This window comes from Mauremys reevesii, linkage group 4 (assembly GCF_016161935.1).
Source record: "Mauremys reevesii isolate NIE-2019 linkage group 4, ASM1616193v1, whole genome shotgun sequence".
NCBI lineage: Eukaryota > Metazoa > Chordata > Testudines > Geoemydidae > Mauremys > Mauremys reevesii.
The window spans coordinates 112,078,321-112,101,365 of record NC_052626.1 but is presented as its reverse complement, the minus strand read 5'-3'; the positions used below and the strand labels follow the sequence as shown (position 1 = coordinate 112,101,365).

Genomic DNA, 23,045 nt, shown 5'->3' with positions numbered 1-23,045 from the left:
GTCATCCTTCTCTTTTAATGGAGAAAGTGTCACATGCTCCAGGAAAACAGGTCCAGATTTTCTGTATGTGTAGGAATTGCATGAGGGCTTTCCTTTGTGGAAAAAAGCATCAATTATAGAAACATACTAATCTGATAGTTGATATTGGCTTAAATCTGTGCTGGAGAGAGCCACTAATACAATGTTTAACCTCAGGCATGGAACTCAGTCCAAGCATTTAGCTTTTTAGGTTGGGTAATTCACTGGAGAAAATCCATTTAAAACTGATTATGTCTTGTAGCCATGTAGTTTGAGTAGAAGCTGCTTCAAAAGATTAAACACTTTACTGACAATCCTGACTTTAGCTAATGCTATGCTGTCTTGTATTAATGGTGTTGAAAATGAAATAGAATCAATACAAAGAACAGAATTGCATAGTCTTAAAAAACTTAATGGTACAGCTTCTGTTGACTACAGTTGGTGAGACAATTTGATCTAGTAATTCAAATCACTAGGCAAATAACATTTTAAAGTATTTATTATGGAACGAACATTATCCCATTTTTTGTCTTTAAAAATTGAACTGGACATATGCACCTCTGTGTAATGTTATGTGGAGGACTGCAGACTTGGGCCCCAGGTGCGTAGACAGCTCTATATGGGTGAACCCTTGAGAGCGTGTGAAGCTCCTAGCCTGTGCAGTCATACAAGGTTATGGTATTGTGGAAAACTTAACAGACATTAGTCATCTCTGAGTGATGCCTGGATTATATTTGATATAAGGGGCTTGTATTCAAAACTACACAATCTAAGAGGCAGATCCAGTCTGTGATGTATGGCAAAGTAAAGATTTCAACAGTACCACTTTTTTTAATCCTTGGAAACCAGCATTATTTCAAGTTAATGTCTGTTTTACCCTTTCCACTGCCTTTAATTTCTCCAGAGCACGTTGAAGTTTTTTTCCTGCTCTGTATTTTTATATCTCTTTCTGTGAATTTGATCCCAGTCACAACAAACACCCAACAAAACACAAAGCAACCATTGGGGGTGCAGAATTTTCTAGGCTTGGAGCTTTAAGTGATTAAAGGAACTTTTGGAAATCCTGCAAGAATCCATGACTCTTGTATAACTATCAGGAAACAGTATTGCTTTGGAAGCTAATAGAAGCAGCTCCATAGACTGCAGTTTAGGGCAGTGGTTCTCAGAGAATTATTAGATGCCTGTTTGCAAAAGAAATTACTACTTTATATGGCCCTTGGATGGAATTTAAAAAAAACAAAAAACTTTTTTTCTTTCAGTGTTGATAAGAATCTCATTGTGTTTCTCTTGTATTAGATACCACATGGAATGCCTTAATCCACCTCTGAGTGAGGTACCTGTGGATGAATGGTTCTGTCCAGCATGTGCACCAGCCAATGCTGCTGTTGCTGCTGCTGGTAAGTATTTTGATCAAATCACACTTTTTACCCTGATTTGGATCACGAAAAACAGCTGATCTTTAAAGAGATGCTGTCCAGTTATTTAGGCCCCAGATTTGACACCTTCCCCCGCCCCCCAATTGTTTTGGTGGGCAGCCTCTTTTGGGCTCATTGACTGGGAAAGCAGTGTTTGTATATTAAGATTTTATTCAGGGATCGTAAGCTACAGTGTGTTGACTTGGAAGTGGGTCTATTACCAGCCCTAGCCTTGCTGGGAATGACAGGGTAGAAGCAACTGTTCTCAATGCCCAGCAAATCATCTAGCTGGCTGAAGGAGTGACGTTATCTGGCTCTGGGTATATTTGTGCTGCCTTCCTTGACAAAGGGTCAGTTTGCAGTGATGGGTGTGTGGGTGGGTGGATGGATGGATGGATCGATGTCTGGTGCAGAAAACAGAATGAGTATCTTGATTTCGATTCTATAGTAAAACTTTCAACTCTTGAAGGAATGTATACTGATAAGTGACCCAGAGGGCTTTTCCTTTTCAGAAACAGATCATGTGAGTGAAGAAGAGGTTGCTGCCCTCATAGCTGATGTCACCCCTACCACCAGTAGGCTACGTCTTAACGTCCGAACTCGAGCAATAGCCAGGACTCGGCAGAGCGAGCGAGTTAGGGCAACAGTGAACAGAAACAGAATAACAACTGCACAGCAAATTCAGGTATTGGGAAGTGTCCAGTTAACTTAGAAATATGAACTTAAAATTTAAAATCAAGTCTCTGAAAGACTCTCTTAAGAGAGTTAAATCAAGTCCACTCATTACTAGCTCAGCTGGCTTGATAGCAATTGAATTCTGATGTCCAGGATTAAATGATTGCATTCTGGTAAATTGAAACTAATTACAGTACCAGTTGTGCAATGTGTGAGCAAATTGTATAGATGCAAAATTGATTTGAAAAGTGCACTAATTTGCATATCTCTCTGGAGACCTGCATTTTAATACTTGAGTCACAAGTGGAATTGAATTTACCATCCTGAATCCCCAGAGGATATTAGTCCACAGTGCAAAGTGCTCCCACAGTTGTGCAAAACTGTTAGTTTTTAATTCCATGGTCATGATTGGAATAACTAGGGTCCTCCAGATGAGAACTACTGAAGTGTATTGAAAACTCAGGAAGCTCTTGTATATGCTTTAAGCCAATGCTGTTAGGGCTTCACTTGCATAAACCTTGAAAACTCTTAATTCATGCCCCAACCTGTCATGGCTTATAGACTGTTAAGAGGTTATTTCTGTACCTATGATTGGTGGTATATCTTGGGGTTCTTTTAATGGTTTCAGACACTTAATTTTTCAGTAACACTATATGAGGTTATCCCTTCTCTGTTGTTTGCTGGAAGTACAGGAAAACTGGCAAGTTGCAAAACCTTTCATGTTTCAGTTGTTAAAAATATTGAAGTTGCAACCAAAACGATCTCTACATACTTGCAGAGCTGCAAGTTTTGTCAAGTCAAATTCTACAGAGACAGTCAAACATAGATAAAGGAGAAGAAAAAGAATAGGTTTCTTTTCATAGTCCAGTGGCGGGTGAGCGGGTGGCTATTGTCAGTTTGAGGTTGGTGTCAGTTTAAGTGATGCACAAAGTGTCTAATCATCCTGAGGTCTGGTTTGGAAAAAAACTGGATCAGAGGTGAGGTCCCTGTTGGGTGATGCTTCTCTTCCCTCCCTCCCATTCCCTCAGTGGTTAAAGCTGACAATCGGACAAGTCGATAAAACAAAATCTAGACGAAACCTGAGAAAAACCATGGCCTGATGCTCAATAGCCTTGATACCTATAATTAGGAACAAAAAAATAAAGAAAAACAAAGTAGAGACATAAAGAAGCAACAAAATGACAAAAGCAGAATGAAAGACCAAGACTTTCCCTTCTAAGTTACTCAGTCTAAGATAGTTTGTCTTAGTTTCCCGTGGGCTGAGAAGTACATCAGACTGTTAATCATTGTCCTTTCAAAGTTTTCCAGTAGTGCATCTAATCCAAACAATCCTATTTAAAAACAGATCTTGAACAAACTCAAAGCAATCTGAAATATAGCAACAAGTCCAGTCATCAAAACAAAGTGCAAACAAGGTTCCAGCATGCATTCTTAACATGGTTTAAGTTAAATGATTTTAGGACTTCCCCAAAGAGACCTAATAAGCCTTAAATTTGTTAGTCTCTTTTCTGGAGGTATGTCACATCAGATGGTATGTTGACCCAACTTCTCACTCCCAATATTCAGCCCCCCAAATTTAAAAAGGATCAATAACACAGTAAAAATCCCACAAATTGCTGGATGTACTTTTGAAAAATATAGATGAAAGCAGTTGGTAGATGTTGTTCCCTTTCTCACCCTAGATGCTAACTGCTTAATACAGTTACACTAGAAAAGTGTCTTGAAATCAAAGGTTTTGCAGGGTGACTGCTAGTGCTTTATTACTCTCTCTCCCTACCTGTTGTTTTAGAAATACAGTGTGTAGCTGTCTCCCTGCAGATGAGAGAGGTGGTGCACGGGGACTTAATCGTTGCATAGTAGTGCAAGACTGGGTGCCAAGTACTTCCTGTTCAAGAAACCATTCCGAGCTCCACTTCTCCAATCTGCAGAGATGATTACAAACTTTCCCTAGAAAGGTATTATTGCTCACTTCATTTTTTTTTAAAAAGCACACCTCTCTTATTCTAGTTGACACTTAGATTTGACCCGAGAGCACAAGTAAAAATCCAATAGCTAAGAGAAGCTCTTCTGCTGTGCCCCTTGTCACATACAGAAGGGTGTTGATTTCAGATCCTCAGATACCTTTTGGTATTTGGAGAGGCAGAAATTTCACTCTGTAATTCATGCATTATTCCAGATGTACCTGGTATAGTTAAAATCCGCAATGTTCAGGTACCCCCTATTCCGCTCCCCTCCTACCCCCCAACAGAAAATATTCGTGTGTGGCACATGTTGGTGCTCACAGAGCTTAAAATGCAGTTCTGCCCTAATGAATACCTTTGAAGAAAAAGTTTTGTAGGGTGTTAGCATTGAAGCCTACTGAACATACTTTAAATGTCAAACACTACATTGAGATGAAATTTCTTCTGTCAGCTATAGTTTATATTAATTTCCCATTTTGTTTCTTACTTTAAAACCATAAAACGCTTCTAAAGCAGTTTTTCTGTAATGTATATGCTATATATAGGAGTTTATAGGTAAGTCATTTTTTGTAAATTTATATATTTATATAAATATATACAAAATGTAATAGGCTGATACACTGTAAGCATTGTATCAGCATGAGTTACTCTAAAGAAGTGTGATAATATCTCTTGTACCACATTTATGGTGGTTTGAAATTGCTTTCCCCCTTGAACTCTCAATGTAATATGTGGCGTAGAGGTGGCTTTCACAAAACCATAGCAGTTAACCAAGCTGATTAGGTTAGAGCAGTAGTTCTCAACCTTTGCAGACTACTGTACCTCTGAAGCTGAAGCCCCGCCGCTTGGGGCAGAAGCATGTAACTTAGTTTCACGAAGCTCCCTGTAGCTTGGTTGCCACCCCCTAACGCCAGCCCTGCACTTGCAACTCCCCTAAACCTCTTCTGCCACCCCCATGTTGAGAAACACTGATCTAGATGAGTTGATATACCCCTGGAACACATCTGAGTACCTCCAATGGCCCTGGTTGAGAACTACTGGGTTAGTGTGGTGTTGTTTACCTTTTTACAAAAAGGTAATGATAGTTGTGCTACCACTGGACAATCAAGGGAGCTCTCTGTTCTCCTCTGGATGATCAGAGTTCAGGTATGTCTACACAACCCACCCCCCTTCCTGGGCTTCAGAGCCTGAGCTCCAGCCCGAGCCACAGCTTCAGAGCGCTGTCTATACAGCTATTTTTAGAGCACTAGTGCAATCCCCAGTAGCTGGCATCTGTCAGCCTAGGTTGGGAGCTTGCTTAAAAAGGCTGTGTAGACATACCCTTCATGTCCTGAGCTTCGCACTTCAATTCAGGATCTTCAGGAGCTGGATCTTGGAGGTGGGTACACACATTTTGTGCAAGGGAAAAGGGACTTGAGCCATGAAATAGTAGTTCCTGCTTATTGTGAGGAAGTGACATTGACGAGGAGTCTCTCTTATCCTTAAGCTCAGCTCCAGGATGTTGGTGTTGAGATTTGCTGCCTTTGGTGTGTCTGTGGGGTTTTAAGGGGAAAATGTAGCCTGAAAAGTGAGGAAGCTAAGATCTCGGGCTCCACGCTGCCTTGACTTTGCTTTCATTTTTGGTCAGTATGGATTAGTCCTGCTTTGGGAGAAGCCAGTGGACAGTTGTGTGGGTTTGGGGAAGTTTCACGGTGACAGTGGATGTGATATTCTCCCACTAGAATAAAGCATTGGAGTAAAAATGTCCCTGGCTTCAAACATTGAGGTAGATTTAAAAAGCCATGGCAGTTTTCACTTGAGATGCAGCATGTGCTGGTGACACAAGTGACTTAATTTTAAAGGTGAACCATTTCTTGTTGACAGCCTGATTCATGATGGTCGGGGAAAAACGAACTTTGGTGCTGGATCACAAATCCCTTTTTAAACAAGTGCAACAAAACTATCTCAAACTTTTGTTGCTCATTTTATGGTATGTATAACTTACGTGATTTCTTGTTCTGAAATGCAGCATGTGCCAAGGTATCTGATGTCTTCTCTTCTTGATGAAACAATTGAGGCAGTTGCAGCAGGGCTAAGCACAGCAGTATACCAGCGACCTCTGACACCGCGGGCTCCAACCAGGCAGAAAAGAAAAACAGGTAAGGGGATCAGAACCCTTCCAGGATTCCTTGTCTACAAAGTAAAAGGTTTGAGCGAGCAAAGCATGAGACAGACTGAAAACAGTACGGCAGATATGTCTGCATGCCTCCATGGTACTGCATGATTACATCACTCTAACGCTTTTAAAAAGAACTTGTATTTAGTTAAAAAAACAGTGGCGCACTGAAACCGAGCTTTTATATCCCTACCCTTCCAACTGCACTATTTAATTCCAGTTTAGGATTCTTTGCAGCACATCACAGCTTTTTCTTTTGTAAACTTGTTTGTAGTCTGTAGGGAAACTTTGCAGGTTAGTGTGTGTGTATGTGTACACACAGTTCTGCTCTTCATTCAAATACTTTGCTATGCTTGTCTCTTCAGGTAGAAAGAAGAAAGCAGGCAAAAAAAGAACTCAGACAAAGTCTTCTGTTGGAAAAAAGAGTTCAGGGACACGGATCAAGAGACGTAAGCGTCGAGTAAAGAGGAGAAAAGGGAAGAAGATACGAGTAAGTTCAGATGTTAGTTTATGCTGGTATAAAAGAATCTCTGCCATTCTTTTAATTTTTCTGGTGTAACGCCGTAAATCTGCTATAAGCCATCACACACTAAATACATTGTCATAATGGCAGCAAGCATGACTTGAATACAGGCAAATTATGTACAATGTATATAATATAGTCCTAGGAGAATGATGCTTAACAGAGGAGCTTTTTTCATCTATTTACTACTCAATACTGTCTTCAGTAAAATTAGAACATAAGAGTGGCCGTACTGGGTCAGACCAAAGGTCCATCTAGCCCAGTATCCTGTCTTCCGATAATGGCCAATGCCAAGTGCCCCAGAGGGAATGAACAGAACAGGTAATCATCAAGTGATCCATCCCCTGTCGCTCATTCCCAGCTTTTGGCAAACAGAGGCTAGGGACACCATTCCCGCCCATCCTGGCTAATAGCTATTGATGGGCCTATCCTGCATTAATTTATTTAGTTCTTTTTTGAATCCTGTTATAGTCTTGGCCTTCACAACATCCTCTGGCACAGTCTGCCTGGGACTTAACTATCTCTTGAGTAGTTTTGTATGATCTGCAAATTTTGCCACCTCACTGTTTACCCCTTTTTCCAGATCATTTATGAATATGTTGAATAGGACTGGTCCCAGTACAGACCCCTGGGGAACACCACTATTTACCTCTCTCCATTCTGAAAACTCATTCCTACCCTTTGTTTCTTATCTTTTAACCAGTTACCAGTCCATGAGAGGACCTTCCCTCTTATCCCATGACCGCTTAATGTTGAGTGCTAGTGTTCCTACTGTAGCACTGTATGAAAAGAGCTTCATCATGTTTCTGATCTGGACCAGTAGTGCTAAGGATTGAGCATTCTTCCCCTAACTCTTCCACTGAAATCCCTGGGAAACAGGAGTTTCTTCACTTCTTCTGCAGTATGGGAGAATGGGAAGTTAGTCTACTTGAACTAACTTCTAAGCATATTTGCGTGGCTTGCTGCCAAACCCTGGAATTAAACATACGGTTCACTGTATAAACTGAACCTTTCAGATTTCACACTGCTCTCTTGCCAATGAACTGCCACTCTTGTTTGACACCAGTCCACGCTCACTTGAAATGTGAGTCTCCATCGCCCTCTGTTTCTAAGCCCCCTGATTAAGCTATGGAATTTTTGCATCCATATCAAACTTATGGGTAAGTCTACACTGCAAGCAGTAGAGTGGCACAACTGCAGCGCTGCAGCTTGTCATTCTCTGCTTTAATGGTGGTTATTGTGGTTATTACCTACAGTTACAACTTTCCCTTGCCACAGTCTTTAGAGTAGTTGAGATAATGGGGGGTTTGATAGCATCCCTTTTGAATGACAGACGCTTGTGTTGGGGTATTGTATTTCAGAAATGGAAATGACCACTCAAGTTAATGTAATTAGGTGCAACTTACCGAGTGGATATGTAAAATTACCCTCATCAACCTATGCAAGTTCCATTATACTGTCTATAATACACTAAATAAAAATAGTAAACAATGCAGTCCTCCCCCATATCAGATGTACACTAGTACATCTTAGTTAGGGCCTCTAACACAGAGCACACTCATGCCCAACACCTGCAGGCCTCGCACATTCTTAACCTGCTTGCTCTGCAAACTTCACCCCAAACCAAAGTAAAATATTTTTTTGTAAACTGCCACATGCTTTTAGTGCCAGGTATCACCCCCTCTTCCCTCCTTGCACTCGTAGCTAATTTGGATGTTGATAGAAGCCTGTCTTACAATGCATAGTAGTCAACAACTTTTTTTCTTCACCTGTCCAGGTGAAAAATGAGGTTACTGCTCGCTCCCGTATTGCAAGAACTCTTGGCCTTGGTAGACCTGTACGTGGAGCTTCAATCCCTTCTGTATATAAACCGATAGAACCCTCACTTGGCCTTATGAGAGCAGATATTGGTGCAGCTTCTCTGTCTGTGTTTGGAGATCCCTATGAACTGGACCCATATGACAGGTAAGATCTTGGGATCAAGACCACAGATCTGATCATTTCTCAGATGTGTTTTAATGCTGTTAAAATATTTTAATACTAAATATCTGGATGCCTTCAAAATTAAATATTTCAAATATATGTTTTTGGAGGGAGGTCAGAATTAAGGCTAAGATTATGTCACAGAGGTCATGGAAGTCACAGATTCCGTGAATTCCAGAGATCTCTGTGACGTTTTCTGCTTCAGTCCTGGGTCAGTGGAGCTGGAGCTGTCGGGTGGCAGGGGACCCCCACACCTCTGAGCTGCTGTGGGGGGCAGATGCTGGATCACCCCCCACCGCTGCAGCAGGGCTCAGGCTTGGGGTCGCATCACCCTGTCAGTACCATTTTGTCACTGTTATTTTTAGTAAAAGTCAGGGGGCTTGGCTACTCTTGAGAGTTGCAGCGCTGGGAGTTTGCAGCGCTGGTCATCCAGCTATGTAGGAACAGCGCTGGTGTGTGGCCACATTTGCAGCATTTGCAGTGCTGTTGGGAGCGATGCATTATGGGCAGCTATCCCAGCGTTCAAGTGGCAGCAATGTGCTTTTCAAAAGAGGTGGGGTGGGGTGGGGTGTAGTGTGACAGGGAGCGGGGGAGAGAGAGAGAGAGAGTGGATTTTTGGAGCCAACACTGTGTGTTAGCTTCCTGCCTTGCAAAATCAGAAAATGTTCCCGACCCCTTACTCTTAACTGCAAACAGCCTGCATCCAACGGACTCCCTTTCTCCCCTCTGCTTCTCTGTCAAGCAAACACTCACTCCCTGCCTGCCTCATTCACAGGGGTTATCTCATTTGATTGTTCACAGTCAGGTACAGATTGATCACAGCAAACAGGAGCTGTGTTTTGTTTTTTAGATAAGCAGCTCCCGGAGCTCCGAGTTCACAACAAAACAAAGAGAGGCTGCATAACAAAACAAAGAGAGTAATTTAGTTAAAAGCATTCTGGGATATCTGCTAATACCCTGGAGGCCAATAACAGCGCTGGTGTGTGTCCACACCTGACGAGCAGCGCTGGATCACCAGCGCTGCACTCGCTACACCACAAGCAGACCAGGTGTTGAGCCAGCGCTGCAGCCAGGGAGTTGCAGCGCTGGATGTGCCTTGCAGGTGTGGACAGTTACTAAGTTGCAGCGCTGGAAAGCCTCCACCAGCGCTGCAACTCTCAAGTGTAGCCAAGCCCAGGGATAGGTCACATTCTTCCATGAATTTTTGTTTGTTGTCCGTGACCTGTCCCTGACTTTTGCTAAAAATAATGGTGACAAAATCTTAGCCTTAGTCATATTTACCAGTACACCTCTACCCTGCTATAACACGACCTGATATAATACGGGTTTGCGTATAGCGCCGTAGCAGCGGGGCTCCAGCGGCACTTTAAAGGGTCCGGGGCTCCGGCTGCTGCGGGGAGCCCTGGGCCCTTTAAATCACTGCTGGAGCCTTGCTACTGCTACCCCGGGGCTGCGGCAGCAGGGCTCGGGCAGCGCTTTAAAGGGTCTGGGCTCCCCGCAGCAGCTGGAGCCCGAAGTTCTTTAAATCACCGCTGGAGCCCTGCCGCTGCTAACCCGGGGCTGCGGCAGCATGGCTCACTGGCTATTTAAAGAGCCCGGGTTCCCCGCAGTGGCTGGAGCCCGGAGCTCTTTAAATCACCGTCGGAGCCCTGCCGCCCCTCGCCCCCCCATATAATGGGGTTTCAGCTATAACACAGTAGGGATTTTTGGCTCCCCACGACCACGTTATAGTGGGGTAGAGGTGTAATATAAAACTACAGACCAAAAGATGACTAGTGGTTGTGCCCAATTTCAGACTTTTTAGAGAGGCCTGATTTTCAGAAATTGCTGAGGATGTCTACCCTCTGAAAATTAGGCCTTTTTAAGAAGTGTCATGTTGGGCATACAAAAATCATTAGTCACTTTTGTCATTTGTGTGTGAAGCTACTTAGGTGTCTTTAGAATCTGATTCTTTTAACTAACTAGTGACTGTGATATTCTTTATTAAGAATATTGTGTGCTATAGACCGCCGGGATCTAGCCTGGATATGGATAGAGAGCTCTTTAATGTTTTTAAGGAGGTAAATACTAATAGGAACTGTTTGATCATGGGGGACTTTAACTTCCCTGATATAGATTGGGAAACAAATGCTAGTAATAATAATAGGGCTCAGCTTTTCCTAGACGTGATAGCTGATTAATTCCTTCATCAAGTAGTTGCTGAACCGATGAGGGGGGATGCCATTTTAGATCTGATTTTGGTGAGTAACGAGGACCTTGTGGAGGAAATAGTTGTAGGGGACAACCTTGGCTCAAGTGATCATGGCTAATTTGTTTCATAATAAATGGGAGGATAATCAAAATTGCATCTGAGACTAAGGTATACGACTTCAAAAGCGCTAACTTTACTAAATTAAGGCAACTAGTTAGGGAAGTGGATTGGACTAACATATTTAGGGATTTAAAGGCAGATGACGCCTGGGGTTACTTCAGGTTGAAGTTGCAGGAGTTGTCAGAGGCATGTATCCCGAGAAAGGGAAAACGGCTCGTAGGTAGCAGTTTTAGACCGAGCTGGATGAGCAAGCGTCTTAGAGGGGTGATTAAGAAAAAACAGAAAGCGTACAAGGAGTGGAAAATGGGAGGGATCAGCAAAGAAACCTACCTTATTGAGGTAAGAGGGTGTAGGGAAGCAGTGAGAAAGGCAAAGAGCCGGGTGGAGATGGACCTAGCGAAGGGGATTAAAACCAATAGCAAAAGGTTTTTTAGCCACATAAATAGGAAGAAAACCAAGAAGGAAGAAGTGGGACCGCTTAAAACTTTAAACGGAGTGGAAATCAGGGATAATCTTGGCATGGCACAATAGCTGAACGAATATTTTGCCTCGGTCTTTAATGAGGCTAATGAAGGGCTAAGGAATAGTGGTAGAGGGACTGACGGGAATGAAGATATGGGGGTAGACATTACGGTATCTGAGGTAGAAGCCAAACTTGAACAGCTAAACGGAAGTAAATCGGGGGGCCCGGATAATCTTCATCCTAGAATATTAAGGGAATTGGCGAGTGAAATTGCAAGCCCGTTAGCGATGATTTTTAATAAATCTCTAAACTCGGGGGTTGTACCGTTTGACTGGAGATTAGCTAATATAGTTCCTATATTCAAGAAGGGGAAAAAAAGTGACCCGGGTAACTACAGGCCTGTTAGTTTAACATCTGTAGTATGCAAAGTCATGGAAAAAATTTTAAAGGAGAGAGTGGTTACGGACCTTGAGGCCAATGGCAACTGGGACAAATTCCAGCATGGTTTTACAAAAGGTAGATCGTGCCAAACCAACCTGATCTCCTTCTTTGAGAAAGTAACAGATTTTTTTAGACAAGGGAAATGCGGTGGATCTAATATATCTAGATTTCAGGAAGGCGTTTGATACGGTACCGCATGAGGAATTACTGGTTAAATTGGAAAAGATAGGGATCGAAATGAAAATCCAGAGGTGGATAAGGAGCTGGTTAAAGGGGAGACTGCAGAGGGTCGTATTGAAGGGTGAACTGTCGGGTTGGAGGGGGGTTACCAGTGGAGTTCCTCAAGGTTCGGTTTTGGGTCCGATTTTATTTAATCTATTTATCGCTGACCTCGGAACCAAAAGTAGGAGTGGGCTGATAAAGTTTGCGGATGACACGAAGTTGGGAGGTATTGCCAATTCGGAAAAGGATCGGGATATCCTCCAGGGAGATTTGGATGACCTTGTAAACTGGTGTATTAGTAACAGGATGAAATTCAATAGTGAGAAGTGTAAGGTTATGCATTTAGGGATGACTAACAAGAACTTTAGTTATAAGCTGGGGACGCACCAGTTGGAAGTAACGGAGGAGGAGAAGGACCTAGGAGTCCTGGTTGATCGTAGGATGACTATGAGTAGGCAATGCGATGTGGCCGTTAAAAAAGCTAATGCGGTCTTGGGATGCATTAGGTGAGGTATTTCTAGTAGAGATAAGGAGGTGCTAGTCCCGTTATATAAGGCGTTGGTGAGACCTCATTTGGAGTATTGTGTGCAGTTTTGGTCTCCCATGTTTAAGAAGGATGAACTCAAACTGGAACGGGTACAAAGAAGGGCCACTAGAATGATCCGAGGAATGGAAAGCCTGTCGTATGAAAGGAGACTTGAGGAGCTCGGTTTGTTTTCCTTAACCAAAAGAAGGATAAGAGGAGATATGATTGCACTCTTTAAATATATCAGAGGGATAAATACCAGGGAAGGAGAGGAATTATTTCAGCTCAGTGCTAATGTGGACACGAGGACAAATGGATACAAATAGTCAGGAAATTTAGGCTTGAAATTAGACGAAGGTTTCTAACCATCAGAGGAGTGCAATTCTGGAACAGCCTACCGAGGGAAACAGTGGGGGCGAAGGACCTCCATGACTTTAAGATTAAGCTGGATAAGTTTATGGAGGGGATGGTATGATAGGATAACGGGCTTAGTCAATAGGTCAATTAAGTGCCACATTGGTAATTAGTACAATGGGTCAATGATAGGATATTGTTAGCCTTTTTCCAGAGGGTATAGCTGGAGAGTCTTGCCCACATGCTTGGGGTTCAGCTGACCGCCATATTTGGGGTCAGGAAGGAATTTTCCTCCAGGGTAGATTGGCAGTGGCCCTGGAGGTTTTTCGCCTTCCTCCGAAGCATGGGGCAGGGGTCGCTCGCTTAAGGAGTGGGTGGATTGGCTTATGTGGCCTGCATCTTGCAGGAGGTCAGACTAGATGATCATAATGGTCCCTTCTGATCTTGAATTCTGTGATTCTATGATTAAGAAGTAGTTAGCAAATTTTGGGGTGTATAATGATGCAGTGCCTTAACTCTAAAAGTACAATGAATCTGTGGAGTTACATGGGTTTCTTCTCTCCCATTTCCCTTCAATTTTTAAACCTCGAATCAGAAGAAATCCCGCCAGATCATGTCAAAATGCCACTTCTGAGTCACTTATCTCATGAATAAACCCCTTTTTAAAGCTTAATCTTAAATTGAAAAGCATATTTGACCATTGTCATTACAGGGATACTGCCTGTTTGAAGTCTAATATATTTTAGAAAAGATTTAATATCCCCCTAACTTTTGTAATTTTTATAGTTACGTTTACCTATATGTTTAAAAAAAAAATCTTTCCTGTTGCAGTTTGAGACACCATACAAACAAGTATAAAGAACTATTGTATGCAAAACGTTAGGAAAAAAGTTTTCTCCCTTTATTTTGGTTATGTTCTTTCAGGTCTACTAGCCTTCGCTGTGATGTCAAGAGTAGATAATTGTTTAAACAAGGGTTTTTAAGTTGACTGTTTCTCTTTGTGTGTGTTTGTGTCTGCAGTAATGAAGAGATTCCAGCCAACCCAGCTTCACCTGTGAGCGCCAAAAGGAGAATTCTTTCCCAGTCTGCATTAAGATCTCATCGGCCTGTGGCTAGACCCGTTTCTGTGGGACTTTCTGGGTAAGGCAGACAAATTATTATTCTTATTTTTTTTTATTGTATAAAACAGACATTATAGAAGGAATCTGGGTCATAAGACTGAGTGAGCTTTTCTGGGTATCCAGAATCAGAGCACATTTTGGCCCTTCTTGGGCAGTTACTAAGGAACTATAACCAAGGCTCCGTGTTTGTCATGGAGGTCACGGAAGTCATGGATGCACCTGGTCTGGGGGCCGCCTGAGCAGCTCGGGCAGCCCCCAGGCCAGGCGCGCTGGCTGCTGCTGGGGTAATCTTGGGCCCTCCCCTGCCCCCCAGCAGCAGGAGTTTGGGTGTGGGGGGGCTCAGGGCTGGGGGTTGGAGTGTGGGGCAGTGCTTACCTCGGGGGGGCTCCCGAAAAGGGCGACAGGAACTCCCCTCCCTCAGCTCCTAGCTCCACATGCTGGCACTGCCCCAGCAGCTCCCATTGGCCATGGTTCCCAGCCAATGGGAGCTGCAGACCTGGGGCTTGGGGTGGAGCGGAGGCAGCACATGGAGCTAGGAGCTGGGGTTGCTTCCCAGGAGCTGGGTAGGGAGCTTGCCCCAGCCCCACCAACCCTTTTCTCCCACATGCACCTGCTGCGTTCCCCTACCGTGCCCACCCAGCACCTGCCAGGCCCCCAGGGCCGCCCTCCTGAGCTGCCCACACCCCCCATTTTAGTCAGGGGCATATAGTAAAAGTCATGGACAGGTCGCCACAGGCCAAGAATTTTTGTTTATTGCCTGTGACCAGTCCATGACTTTTACTAAAAATACCTGTGACTAAAACATAGCCTTAACCATAACACAGTTTACACTAATAACAGTTCAATTAATGTAGTTACAATGAGTTGTGCTTTGAACTCTGACATGCTTTCTTTGGATTTTTTTCCTCATGATTCACTCTGTCCCATTTTTATATCATCCTTGCTTGCTCCTCATTCAGTAGATCTAACTAACATATTGAAATTTCAAATTTGGAAGTTATCCCTTCTTGTTCTGATATGGTCTGGCCATTTTTTACTTTAAATGTTGCACTTTAAACATATGTCTGGGAGCACTGAGCAACCCTGCAGTCTCTTTCAATTAAAAATTGTGTCTGAGAAGTAGTGTGCATCACAAAAAAGGATCCTCATATTGCACTTAAAGGTAATAACTGGAGATATACCAATCTCCTAGAACTGGAAGGGACCTTGAAAGGTCATCAAGTCCAGCCCCCTTCCTTCACTAGCAGGACCAATTTTTGCCCCAGATCCCTAAGTGGCCTCCTCAAGGCTTGAACTCACAACCCTGGGTTTAGCAGGCCAATGCTCAAACCACTGAGCTATCCCTCCCCCCTTCAGAAGAGGGGGCACATAACTGGTTCTACACAATGTGGTGCAATAAGCTGCATATAACCTGAGGAGGAGATCAGCAAACTAGCAGATGATTTGGGTGACTAATCTGTTTCCTCTGCCATTTGGTAGAGTTTAGAAGGAGACTGAGGAATGAGTGTTCACTTTCAACCTCTGCTTATATGTACTGGGCAGTCAATGATTCAGCTTTCCTCTGTTCAAATAAGCAGCAGAATATTTGGTACAATATCTCTTTAATAAACTAAACAGGGATGGAATGCTGGAACTGGGACGTTCTGTTGCAGTTGAATGGAGGAGTTGTCTGAAGGAAATGCAGTGAGAGCTTCAGGATTACAGTGGTGTTGGTGGCTGTGGGGGATGGGATGTAGAGAATCCTGAGACAGATGAGGGGTATGAGTGAGAGGAAAAAGGAGAGTTAAAAAAACACTAGGGCAAGGAGAAAGCGAGTGTGGGTGAGGGAAGACTGGAAACACACACACACACCCTGCCCACTGGAAAAATAAGGGATCTGCAGGTTGTCATCTCACTGCCCTGGTGGTATGATGGGTTTACATGGCCGCCTGTCTTTAGTTTATCTTGTTTGCTTTGCCAGCAAGATAATCTCAGGAATAATGTGGTTGTGCCTCTTGGCTATTTGGTATTTTTCTCCACTTTCCCACCTCTCATTTGGAGGAAGAGGTTATGGGAAGTCTCAGTGATCCTGTGGGACGGCTTTGGGGGGTAGCTTCTTGTTCAGAAGGCAGAATTATTTACCCGTAATTCAGCATCTCTGAAGACATCACTTGACTGAATTACTGCTCATCTTCCCATCAGAGCTGGGAGGCAAACATTTTTACACTATGTGGTGGTTCTGTCATATAGGCATATACTTCTGGCATAAATAATACTTTAAAGGTTGGACTGTTGTTTGCTTTGTGCTCATCATGAACTGATGTGGAGTGCCCCAAAAGGCACTGAGGCACTGGCACTTGGTCTGTCCTTCAGATATGCCTACTGGTGCCTCAGTGAGCCAATAATACTTGAGAGTTATGGAAGTTTTAGAAACAAGACCCAAGAGTGTAGGCATCCAGTAAAATGATGTCTCCAGAGGAGACAAAGTATAGGTAAGTAATTTCCCTAATGGTTAGGTAATGCAGGGAGAGGGCCTAGTATTGTCTATAGTTGAGCCCATTAATATGACCCTTGGATTTAATTTATCATGTACTCCGGTTCCTTTACAATAGGATCCCATAAACCACTAAGATAACTTAAGTAAATTCTTTGAGATAGTAATTTAGGTCTGCTGAGAAGTAAACTGGTAGTACTGCTGGAATGGGGAGGAAAGGCCGAGATAGACCAGACCAGCTATGATGGGAGATATGCTTATGGTAAACTTCTGAATGACACATTATGGTTATTTAAAATAATTAATAAGGTCTTTATAAAAAAATGTGTAGTTTTCAAACAACTGAGTGACACTCCCAAGTAGTGTTATTTCAGATGGCCACTGTGGTGGCTGAAGGCATTTGGCTTTAATTCTGATCTCATGCTGCACAGCATACCTAAGACATGCAGGTATCTGATATAACCACTCGCTTTGCCATTATATGGCACCAGTCCAGAGAGTAGGTATTTTGACCACCTCTCAGCAGAGGGAGGCAGAAGCTGAATGCCTTTTGTGCAGCCAACTCCTATAAAGGGAACTGTACCGGCTGAGTACACCATTCTTTTGCATGCCCCCGATAGCTGATCTTAGTTTCATTGTAATATAATCCATTTGTATAGTCTGAGAGCACTGTAAAGGTAAGGAAAATGTAACCCTTCTGTAACATGCAGGAGAAGTGTGCCTGTCTTGATTCCTGATCAAGAAACCGAAGCTCCCCCTGCGCCTGACCTGTTGGGAAGTATCCTGTCTGGACAGAGCCTCCTCATGATGAGTGGGTCTGATGTGGTCATCAACAGAGATGGCTCACTAACAGCAAAGAGGGCAGGTGAGGGTTTGGCTTCTCAGTTCTTAATTAACTGTTTGGTATTTAGTCACATGGGTTTCTATCCTGCAAACACTACATATGTGCTTAACTTTGAGCATATACATAAATGTTTACGGCAGGGATAGGCAACCTATTGCACACGTGCCGAAGGCGGCACACGAGCTGATTTTCAGTGGCACTCACACTGCCCGGGTCCTGGCCACCGGTCTGGGGGGCTCTGCATTTTAATTTAATTTTAAATGAAGCTTCCTAAACATTTTAAAAACCTTATTTACTTTACATACAGCAATAGTTGAGTTATATATTAAAGACTTATAGAAAGAGACCTTCTAAAAACGTTAAAATGTATTACTGGCACGTGAAACCTTAAATCAGAGTGAATAAATGAAGACTCGGCACAGCACTTCTGACAGGTTGTCAACCCCTGGTTTATGGGATCAGGGCAGTAGGTACTAACTAGAGTTAAAATACTAAGTTTTTGACATGTACACCCATGCTTCTGTTTTAATTGCATAGTGACAAGGTCATTGGAAGAACTGGTTTAATGGGAGGTGGTGGTTGTCACCTGTATAAGCAGGGCCCTACCAAATTCATAGTCCATTTTGGTCAATTTCATGGTCATAGGAATTTAATAATCGTAAATTAATTTCAGCTATTTAAATCTGAAATTTCAGTGTTGTAATTGTAGGGATCCTGACCCAAAAAGGAGTTGTGTATGTGTGTGGAGGGTCGCAAGGTTGTTGTAGGGGGTGTTGTGGTACTGCTACCCTTACTTCTGTGCTGCTGTTGGTGGTGACGCTACCTTCATTGCTGGAGAGCGGTGGCTGCTGGCTGGGAGCCCAGCTCTGAAGGCAGAGCCTCTGCCAGCAGCAGCACAGAAGTAAGGATGACATAGTATGGTAGAGTATTGTCCCTTACTTCTGCACGGCTGCCTGCAGAGCTGGGCCCTCAGTAAGCAGCCGCCATACTCTGGCCATCTAGCTCTGAGGGCAGCAGCAGAGGAGTATGGGTAGCATGGTATGGTATTACCAGCCTTACTTCCGTGCTGCTGCTGGCAGGGCGCTGCCTTCAAAGCTGGGCACCCAGCCAACAGCCACTGCTCTCTGGCCGCCCAGCTCTGAAGGCAGCGCAGAAGTAAGGGTGGCACTACTGTGACTCCTCTAAAATAACCTTGCAAACCCCTTCCGCCCCTACAATTCCCTTTTGAGTCAGAACTCCCAATTTGAGAAATGCTGGTCTCCCCCTGTGAAATCTATATAGTATAGGATAAAAGCACACACAAGGCCGTATTTCACAGTCCATGACATGTTTTTCATGGCCGTGAATTTGGTAGGGCCCTATATATAAGTACTTCACTGTAGCTGCTTTGTCATTTGCCACAACTCTCAGTGAAATGGATGAAGCAAAGGGACCTTAAAACCCAATTTTCCTGGAACTTCACATGGAAGTGAAATATTCTTATTTGTGAAATACATGATGAATGGTATGAACAGACAGCTCAAAGTACAGTGATGAGGAGCTGGGCAAGAAAATTAAATTAAATACTTGGTAGAGTAGGTGCTGTATTCATATAGTCAGGTACATTCACTCTCTGACTTAATCATTCTTATCTTGGAAAATATCTGTTCATATTGAAATCTTAATTAGCTTTAAAAACTATGTTTGTCCTTTAATTCCCCGCATATCACTGTCCACATATGTTAATCAGTCTGTTTCTAATCTTTTAGCCAGAGTCTCATTATATAGCACTTCGGTGTTTCCAAGTGCACTTGCTACTCTACTAGTGATATTTGGTTACCACAAAGACACCATTGTCCAACATAAGCCTTGAGCATTTGACTAAAATGGTACCAGGCGTGGTGGCTTGCTGTTGCCAAGGATTCTTCCAGAGGCAAAACGGGAAGATTAAGACTAGTACAGAGTTAATGCTCCTTTCGTTTTGGAGTAAAAGGATTAAATGTTGAAAAGATTCTTTTTCTTTTGTATGGTTTAGTTCCGTCACTGCAGAGAAACTCACTTAGTCACTTGAGAGTGGAAGATGGATCAGGAGAAAATCTTCAACCGAGTACATTGCACTCAGGGACCACAGCAAGCAGCTCCAGTGCAGAACCTTCAGTTTCATTGGAGCTGAATCCTCACACCAGACCCACCTCATCAAGCTTATTTTCAACATCATCCTCATTAAGCAGGTTCAAGAAGGCAGTGAACCCTGCACAGACAACAACGGGAAGAGCAGCTGTTAGATTAGAATATTCAATGACTCCTAGATCTGTTCAGACTCTCAGTGTGGCAAATCCGAGCAGACCTGGTCTAAAATCAGATGAAATGCCTAGATTTAATGGGAATTCTAAACATGCAGTTCCCTCTTGCTCCACATCTTCGAAACCCTTCAACAGTAACTCTAATTTGAGTTCAAAAAGTGTAGCTGTGAGACAGCTGCTAAAACCAGCAGCTCCCAAGAGGATTGATATCTCTGAGCTTCCCAGGATACCAAAGATTAAAAAGGAAATCGTCAGCAGTCATTCAGAATCAGAACCTTCAGGGAACCAAAGCTGTGACATCCCCAATTCCTGTATAACCCAGCTGACTGGCAAAGGGAGTACTAATCAGTCAGGAAAAGGTAGCAAGATGGAAAGCAACAAGTCAAATACAAAGGAATCTCAACAACAGACGCATACAAGTGGAGGCTCGTTTTCCACAAATACAGGTGTCTATGGAAGTACAACACTGTTGGGGTCATCAAGGAGTAAAGGTGTAAGCTCTTCTTTTGAGAGCTTTAAGATTAATATCCCTGGAAATGCAGGGCATTCCAGCAGACTGTCTAATCCTGGGTTTTGTAATACCTTCCGCCCTGTAGACAACAAAGTGCAACAGAAAGAGAATCCTTCCCCTCTCTTCTCAATTAAAAAACCAAAGCAGATCAAAAGTGAAATATTATACGATCCCTTTGATCCAACAGGCTCAGATTCAAGTTCAACAAACAGTAGTCCTGAAAGGCTTGTCTCAGGAGTGCCGCTAACAAACATCACCAGAACCATTTCAATTGAAAGTCCCAGAATTCAAACATTTCAAACTGTACGTCGTTTTACCCCTTACATGTTAGAAAATATCTTTGGATCGGGTGCTGAATCATCTGATGTTCCATCAAGTAACACAGAGTCTCATGATGATGTGACAATAGAGGGGAGGATTGTGGAACAGATCTCCGATACTGAACAAGAAAAAATGGATGAGGAAGAATCTCAAAGCAGGCCTTGTACTTCATCTGCAGTCAAACGAACTTCTAACCTGGAGTATTTAGAAGAAGAAAGTAGAGAAAGTCCTAGGGTGTTCTTTGATGCAGAAGACCTAGCTAGAGCTAATGTGAAGCTGGAGCCGGATAGCCACTCTAGTAATGATGAGCAGCAAAAAATCCATAAAAGAGAACAAATGGAGAGAGAGTCACGTTCCCGATCCCGGTCAAACTCCAGCTCCCAAAGCCGGAAAAAATTGAAAAGAAAAAAGGCAGTCCTCAAAGAACATAAGAGAATCCCATCAAGGTCCAGGTCGAGAACACGCTCGAAGGAAAGAAGCTCCAGGTCCGCCTCTTGGTCAGCTGAAGAGGACTACAGCAAAATGCACAAATTGAAATCCAAGAACAGGAGGTCGTCTAGTGATCGTTCCAGTAGTCATGAACGATCGAAAAAAAAGAAAGCAAAGGATAAAACGAAAGACAAAAAAGCAAAAGGTTCCTGGTCCAGGGACAGAAAGAAATCCAGGTCACGCTCAGGGAGTCCTGATAGCTCTTCTTTTGAGTTTTATGAAAGCCGAAAAAAGAAAAGGCGATCTGGCTCTCGATCAAGAGGAAGAGAGCATTCCCGATCAAATAGCACTGAGAGAACTAAAAGGCGGAAGCACAGGAGAGACAAAAGCTATGAGAGATATGATAAAAAAGATGGTAGCTCAAGGCCAAGGGAGAGAAAGAGATCAAGATCCAGGTCACGGGAAAGGAGAAAATGGAGATCTAGGTCGCCCTCTGTATCGAGGTCCAGGGAGCACAAAAGCACTAAATCTAGGGGGAAAAGGCCACGATCTAGATCACGCTCCAAGGAAAGAAAGCACAAGCCAAAAGAGGTGTCATCGCTTCCTCCTCCGGAGAAGGATCAGAGGTCGTCAGATGACAATGTATCCAGTGTTTTTGTACATTGTCATTCTTTGAAACAAGAGCTGGAAGAGCCAGTGCCAGAAGACATTTCCTTAAACCCCCAATCAGCCCTCATACCTGAAAAGGAGACGCTGAGAGAGATTGCTGTACAACATGAAAATGCCCAAGAGAGTGCAGAGATGGAGCAGATCTCTGAGGAATTTACAAATGAAGCTGCCCCCCCGCTGCCAGAGAACACAAGTTTTCTTGCTTCACATGACAGTACAGATGCTTCCCTTGAGAGGGAATTAATAGATGGGACTGATTCAGCTGTGGTTAGTAGCCACAATAGTGTGAACCTGGAGGAGACTGCAACTAAAATAGAAGATATTGAAGAGTGTCCATCTCTAATAGAATCACCTCAAGAGAAGGAAGTTATTGTGCAGGATGAAAGTGAGGCAACACCAACCCAAAGCTTATCTGAAAATAAAGTTGCAGAGTGTGTGGAAGATGCTAATGATGAGTGCCCTGTGTTAGATAAAAAAGCCAATGATGTAAATAAGCCTGAGCTGGAGGCAGTACCTCAGGGTCCTGTGTTGAAAGCTAAAGCACTTGTGAAAAGGGTTACATGGAATTTACAAGAGGAAGAAAGTGATGCACTGACTGCTGAAAAAACACCAAGTAAGTTTGTTGTTTGTGTTTTTTTGCCGGAAAAAAAAGTCATAACTAAGGATATAATTTGATCACAGATTCCATGACTTTAGCAGATCTCTTTGACTACTTCGGCTCGGGCTTCAGCCCCACCATGACCATACCATGATTTTGTACATTTTTACTATGACTTCTCTGTGAATTTTGCCTAATTTTACTGTGACAAAATCATATCCATAATGATAATGCACTCAGTATGTTATCTGTAAGGGACCGTGTCAGTGAAATAGAAAGCTGTCTCGCACTTCTGTAGTGAAACTCTGAAGAAAAGTCATTGTCATAACTGTGTATGTCTACCCTACAAGCAGCACAGCTGCAACTACACTGCATAGATAGTTGCTGCAGCTATAGAAGGGGTTTTTCCATTGCTGTAGTAAACCCACCCTCTTGAGAGGCAGTAGCTAGGTAGTCGGAAGAATTCTTCCATCAGCCTGGCTGCATCTACTTTGTGGGTAGTGGAGGGTAGGTTAGATTAATTACATCACACAGGGGTTGAAATTTTTCACAGCCCTATGTGATGTAGCTGGGTCAATCTAATTTTTAGGTGCAGACCAGGTCTCTCATTGTCTAAAGTGACCAGCTCTTCACTCTTGTTAGCCCTGCAGAGCTAACACAGCGAAGAGGGATGTAACTGGATTTTGTTCCTTCTTGTGCATCAACTGAATTATTTGACAAGTTCCAATCAGTTATACTTGTGCAAACCCA

General features: G+C 43.1%; 1 protein-coding gene across 5 annotated transcripts in view; it reads left to right on the top strand.

Moving 5' to 3' along the window:
• The window catches only part of PHRF1 (PHD and ring finger domains 1), a 72,085-nt gene that overhangs the window by 40,635 nt on the left and 8,405 nt on the right, over positions 1–23,045 (top strand). For 4 of the 5 annotated variants that reach the window (XM_039536467.1, XM_039536465.1, XM_039536463.1 and 1 more), the window contains exons 7-14: positions 1,315–1,415; positions 1,946–2,118; positions 6,078–6,207; positions 6,590–6,714; positions 8,525–8,712; positions 14,068–14,187; positions 17,352–17,506; positions 19,500–22,310. In XM_039536467.1, coding sequence (XP_039392401.1) covers positions 1,315–1,415; positions 1,946–2,118; positions 6,078–6,207; positions 6,590–6,714; positions 8,525–8,712; positions 14,068–14,187; positions 17,352–17,506; positions 19,500–22,310 — 3,803 coding nt within the window. Of the gene's footprint in view, positions 1–1,314; positions 1,416–1,945; positions 2,119–3,957; positions 4,064–6,077; positions 6,208–6,589; positions 6,715–8,524; positions 8,713–14,067; positions 14,188–17,351; positions 17,507–19,499; positions 22,311–23,045 lie in introns of those variants that run through there. The other variant, XM_039536468.1, reaches the window with a different exon arrangement.